The sequence below is a fragment of the Pyxicephalus adspersus genome, chromosome 5 (genome assembly GCF_032062135.1).
Source record: "Pyxicephalus adspersus chromosome 5, UCB_Pads_2.0, whole genome shotgun sequence".
Classification (NCBI taxonomy): domain Eukaryota; kingdom Metazoa; phylum Chordata; class Amphibia; order Anura; family Pyxicephalidae; genus Pyxicephalus; species Pyxicephalus adspersus.
Genome location: NC_092862.1, coordinates 24,770,755 through 24,776,133, shown reverse-complemented (window position 1 = coordinate 24,776,133; position 5,379 = coordinate 24,770,755). Strand labels below are relative to the sequence as shown.

The following is a 5,379-nucleotide window of genomic DNA, read 5'->3' as shown; positions in this document are numbered from 1 at the left end:
ATTGTTTTATATTATTTGTTTATTTCTCAGATGCTCTTTTAGGTAAGTATGAACTTAACTGTGTATTTACTTGTTTGGTCTTATATTCAAATGACATAAACCTATAATGAGTAAGAAAAAGCAAACAAATATTTTGGATTTCTATAGTAATACCAAAGATAATGCAACTAATGATAATAGTAACAAAAGTAATACTTCACTTAACCGTGAGCTGATCAATGAATCAGAGCCTCCACAGTCCTTGTCAGGCACCGTTAGGAAGATTATTATTTTACAAATGTATTTAACTTTTTAAAAAAAAAATCATATTAATGGTCTGCAGGATGTAAAATTATGAATTTAGTGGTCTGTGAAGTCCAAAAGTTTGGCAACCGCTGCTCTAGTGCAGTCGTTCTCCTTTTTAAAATAGAGGAACTTGTTGTAATAACTTTCAGGTCTTCTAGGAACCCTTCTATAATTACTATAGCCACAGCTCACAGTATATTAGCATAGTAATCAGTGGGGAAGAATGCCTCCTAAATTGCTGGCCAGTGGGAAGAATGTCACCTTAACAGATAGCCAAAATCATCATTGGTATAAGTTGTAACTTATCTAAGAGGTACAAATTGCTCAATGAACCCTAGTAACCTCTGGATGAATTCTAGGCTTGCATAGAACCCTGGCTGAGAAACACTGGACTAGACTATGTCCGGTACAGAGCAATGCATACTAAGCAGAATACAGCAAATACATTGCCATATCTTACCATTCCCATCCATTAAATATTACATTTATGTGGACAATTTATTTAGCTTTACCTATTTTATACCGCAGATCTGGTGGTCAGCATTAGATCAAAGATGTTTCACTATCCTGACTCAAATAAGGAAAACTCAGTACTGCATTTACATAAAATGAAACAATTGAGTGTTACATGATAATAAATGATAGGTAATTAAATGATATATTGTTATTTCAGGGTGTGACAACTGATGGCTGGGATTGCATTAAATGTCCAGATGGGTTAACAACAAGTGGCACATGCCAGTGTTCTCCTGGGAGTATACTGGGTAAGCTTAATCTGTAATGTTTTTTGTGATTGCTGAATTTTCTTACATTGATAACACAGCTCACACTTACATTGCAGTATCCAGAGGCCTCGTGTACATTTTTGGACATTTTCACATCAAGCTGGATCACAGAACAACAAATGTAGAAACTAGACTGTAAAAAAGTATTTTTTTATGGAGGCAGAGCTTTTATTCTTGGCTCAGCTTTAGCCAGTTGTATCATGCTGAGAGTGAGCAGAAAACGGGAAGATTAAGAACATTTATTACAAAGTATAATAGAGATTACAGAGTATCATAGATTAGGGATTTTTTTTGAATATAGAGCTTGGTTATGTTGAAGGGTCAATCCATGAAATACTGATATTTTGATTACTCATAATTGCTAGAGAACTTAACCATTGTACAACCATAAAACCATAACATTTCATATGTATTGGGAGTCCATTGTGGAGTCTTTCACACTGGACCGTTCAGCTCTGTAAGATTGGACCGTTCAGCCTCTGTAACATTACATTTATGAAATTGAAAAGTGTGAAACTCCCTATAATGGTCATGGCAGGTGGCTGTAGTCATCAGCAGATATCTGTCCGAATCTGAAGATATATTTTGTATGTTATATTAGCTTACAGAGACATTTTAGAAGGTTTAGTTCTGCTAAAAGAGTTTTCTGTATCATGAAAATTTGATATATTTACTCACAGATGTTTGTTAAGCTGTCACCACAGGGTCACTTTTATCCTAATAGTTCATCTGTAGAAGAAGCCTGAATGTATTTACCTTTTCTACTGCCAGTGTATTGAAAAGCTGCCGTTCCCCGTTCTCCAGCCACTGTATGAATTGTAAACTTCTAGGTATGTAATATTCCTGTTCCCTGCTGGCTCTGTGGTTCAACTACTTGCTTATACAATACAACTGGACAAATGCGTTGGCAGTGGGAAGAACAATGACTAGCAGAGGAACCAATATTCACCTTATCAGATAATCGAATATGTGCAGAGGCTGGAAAGCAGCTTTATGATACACAGGCCACATGAAAGGTCAATATATTCCAGATTCTTTTACAAGTGGGTTAGTATGTATTAAGTTCCCACGCATACCTATTTATCCTGCCAGTATGTACTAATAAATGCGTCTTCTTGTGATGGTGTGGCAACAATCCTGCACTGCCCTTGAATTCAGAACAAGGTTGTAGGCTATGATTGCTTGCCCTGTGGTGAGATGAAAATATTGCAGAGCATTACTGAACATTCAAATTAAAGCCCAGCTTAACCTAAAACTGAACAAGACCTTTTCTAATTGCAAACAGGTTGATAAATGAATACAAACAATATACAGAAGTGTTTTGGTGTACAGAATATCTTTTTTATGGGCCAACTGTTACTGCACACTCCATTACAGCTATTTCACATCTGAACATTTACCCAGTTAGAGTGTTAGTCAAATGTGATACGCAAAGTAGGAAGAGCAAACATTGGCAGACTTCATTGACAAGCAAACCCTGCTTTACAGAGAGAGTCACTTTCACTGTAGGACTTGTAGCCACAGCAAATAGGTGATAAGCAATTCTAGGACTTTAATCTTAATAGAGGAAACTGTAAGGTATGAGAGGTCTTGTAGACAGGTACACAGCTACTATGGAATTCTGAATCTGAAATGTTCACTTCCAAAGTTAATACCTTTCATTTTCTTTAATTAATATGGTTTCTTGAAGAATTATTTGGTTTTGAAGTATTTGGGCTTAGATTTTTAATTGCTGCACAGTGCATTGTTTTCTGGATAACCCAAGTAACGTGTTGCTTTGAATTGATGTCTTTTCAAACTATTTTATTTTAGTTGAGAGGTATATGAATGGCACACTACTTCATGAAGCAGAATGCATTACTTGTGATGGGAGCGAGGCGTCATTTACAGTTCCCGACAAGCTAGGATTACGGTACCTAAACTCTATACTAATTTTCACTTCCTTTTTAGGACATAAGATTTATTCTTATTAGACTTCTGTTTAACATGTCCTAGGTGTGAAAGATGCCATCAGACAATCATCAGTCGGACAAACTCATGCAACTGCTACCAGCCAAATACTTTGGTAAGGACAAAGAACATGTATGGAATTGACAAGATTATGCTAATTCCTATAATAGTCAAAGCGTACCTAAACTCAGATTTGTCACTTTACATTAAAAGGTAGACAACCCTTTATATAAAGTAAAATTTTTGTTTGTGTTTTTTTTTAAGTGCAACACCCTTTTTAAAAAAAAAAAAAAAAAAGGCTGCAGCACTACCCCTTTAATTCTCGTTTGCCTACGTGAATGGGAGCGCAGAGCCTCCTGGGACACCTATGTCACGCACCCCGGGAGGTTTTTGGCTGCGTAAAAGGAGCCCTTTTAACAATAAGGAAAAAAATTGCAGATCTCACGCATACACAGTGAGATTGGCAAGTTTTTTCCCAATCTATGTCACCCGATCTCACACCTGCGAGATCGGGTAAAGCAGGAAGAAGTACCTTGAAGAAAAAAGTAGAAGATGCCGTCGCCTGGCGCTACTTCTGCGCCGGGCTGAAGACGGATTATCAGGACAACACGGGACCCGATGGAAGAAACTTCCTGATGGACAGACTGATCTACGGGATTGAAGGTAAGTGTGATTTTTTTGTTTTGGGTTAGTTTTGGGTTTACTTCCACTTTAAGTTATTTTCTTGTCCGCATATTCACCAGTTTCTCTTTACATCCTGGTGATAGTTACCTGATGTTTAAAAAACTCAATAGTTTAACACCTATCTGTCTTTCTGTTTAAAGTTGGCCTGGTAACCCTGTTAAAAGTCTGCTGGTGTACAAATTTCAAAGAAATTGCTTTATGATGAGCTGGTCCCATGATGCTTTCTTGTGTTTTTTAGGCTGGCGGCATATGCTTTAATGCAGCAGGTCATATCCTGTCCAGAGTTATTTCGACCATCCGCTATGCACAGCTGGTGAGCCCCTTATACTATGAAGAACATATAATAAAGATGAAAAATATTAAGGGTGTCTTATTTTTTCCTATGTATTTTTGTTTTAGGGCGTTACATTAAGATCAGAATGGCTTTCCATTAATTTGCAGGCAGCAGCTTCAGCTTGTTTGGTATGTTTATTTATTTATTTTTTTTAATATATTGATTGCCGCTAACAGATGTGAAACCCCCTGTTATCTGGAACTCGAGCATCCTGTACTCCCAAGCAGTCTTTTCTTCCGAGCAGAACCCTTTCTTCTGCTGTCCTCAGAATTTTGCTACCACTCTCGGTTGTCATACTGCAAATAGCCAGAAGGGGGCGCTGTGATAATGTGATTCACGTAGCAGAAACATATAGTGCAGTGTTTTTCAACCTTTTTTGACTCGTGGCACATTTTTTACTTTGAAAAAATCCTGAGGCACACTGCAAATCAAAAATGTTACAAAATGACACTCTGTAGCTTATTACAGTATACCTAATGACAGTATAATTTCTCAATTTATTTATACTCACTCGAAACCTGTGCCTGTTTAGAAGACTTGGATCAGGGGTGCTCACACTTTTTTGGCTTACAAGCTACATTTAAAATGACCAAGTCAAAATGATCTACCAAAAATAAAAATGCTAAACATATATTTATTTATATGTATACCGAGTATACTTTATATTTAAAATATATATTGTTTACTTTGCATAACAGCACTCCACTAACATACAGTTAGGTCCATAAATATTTGGACAGGGACAACTTTTTTCCAATTTTGGTTCTTTACATTACTACAATTAATGATAAATGAAAAAACTCAGTGGGTTGAACAAAAAGATTGCATAAAAATGTAACTAAAGTAGTAACTAAAGCCTTTTTTTTAACACGATCACTTCATTTCAGAGGCTCAAAAATAATTGGACAAATTAAAAAGCTGATTTTTAATACTTGGTTGAAAACCCTTTGCTGGCAATGACAGCCTGTAGTCTTGAACTCATAGACATCACCAGATGCTGGGTTTCCTCCTTTTTAATGCTCTGCCAGGCCTTTACTGCAGCTGCTTTCAGTTGCTGTTTGTTTCTGGGCCTTTCTGTTCGAAGTTTACTCTTCAACAAGTGAAATGCATGCTCAATTGGGTTCAGATCAGGTGACTGACTTGGCCATTCAAGAATATTCCACTTCTTTGCTTTAATAAACTCCTGGGTTGGTTTGGCTATATGTTTTGGGTCATTGTCCATCTGTATTATGAAATGCCTCCCAATCAATATGACTGCATTTAGCTGGATTTGAGCAGACAGTATGTCTCTGAACACCTCAGAATTCATTCGGCTGCTTCTGTCCTGTGTCACATCATGGA

At 36.9% G+C, this 5,379-nt stretch overlaps 1 protein-coding gene across 1 annotated transcript in view; it reads left to right on the top strand.

Annotated features, from left to right (window-relative positions):
* TMEM67 (transmembrane protein 67) overlaps window positions 1-5,379 on the top strand; it is a 32,386-nt gene that overhangs the window by 3,880 nt on the left and 23,127 nt on the right. The window contains exons 2-8 of the mRNA XM_072413244.1: window positions 31-42; window positions 814-875; window positions 959-1,049; window positions 2,883-2,982; window positions 3,066-3,135; window positions 3,943-4,017; window positions 4,104-4,166. Of these exons, the coding sequence (XP_072269345.1) occupies window positions 31-42; window positions 814-875; window positions 959-1,049; window positions 2,883-2,982; window positions 3,066-3,135; window positions 3,943-4,017; window positions 4,104-4,166 (473 nt within the window). The remainder of the gene's footprint in view (window positions 1-30; window positions 43-813; window positions 876-958; window positions 1,050-2,882; window positions 2,983-3,065; window positions 3,136-3,942; window positions 4,018-4,103; window positions 4,167-5,379) is intronic.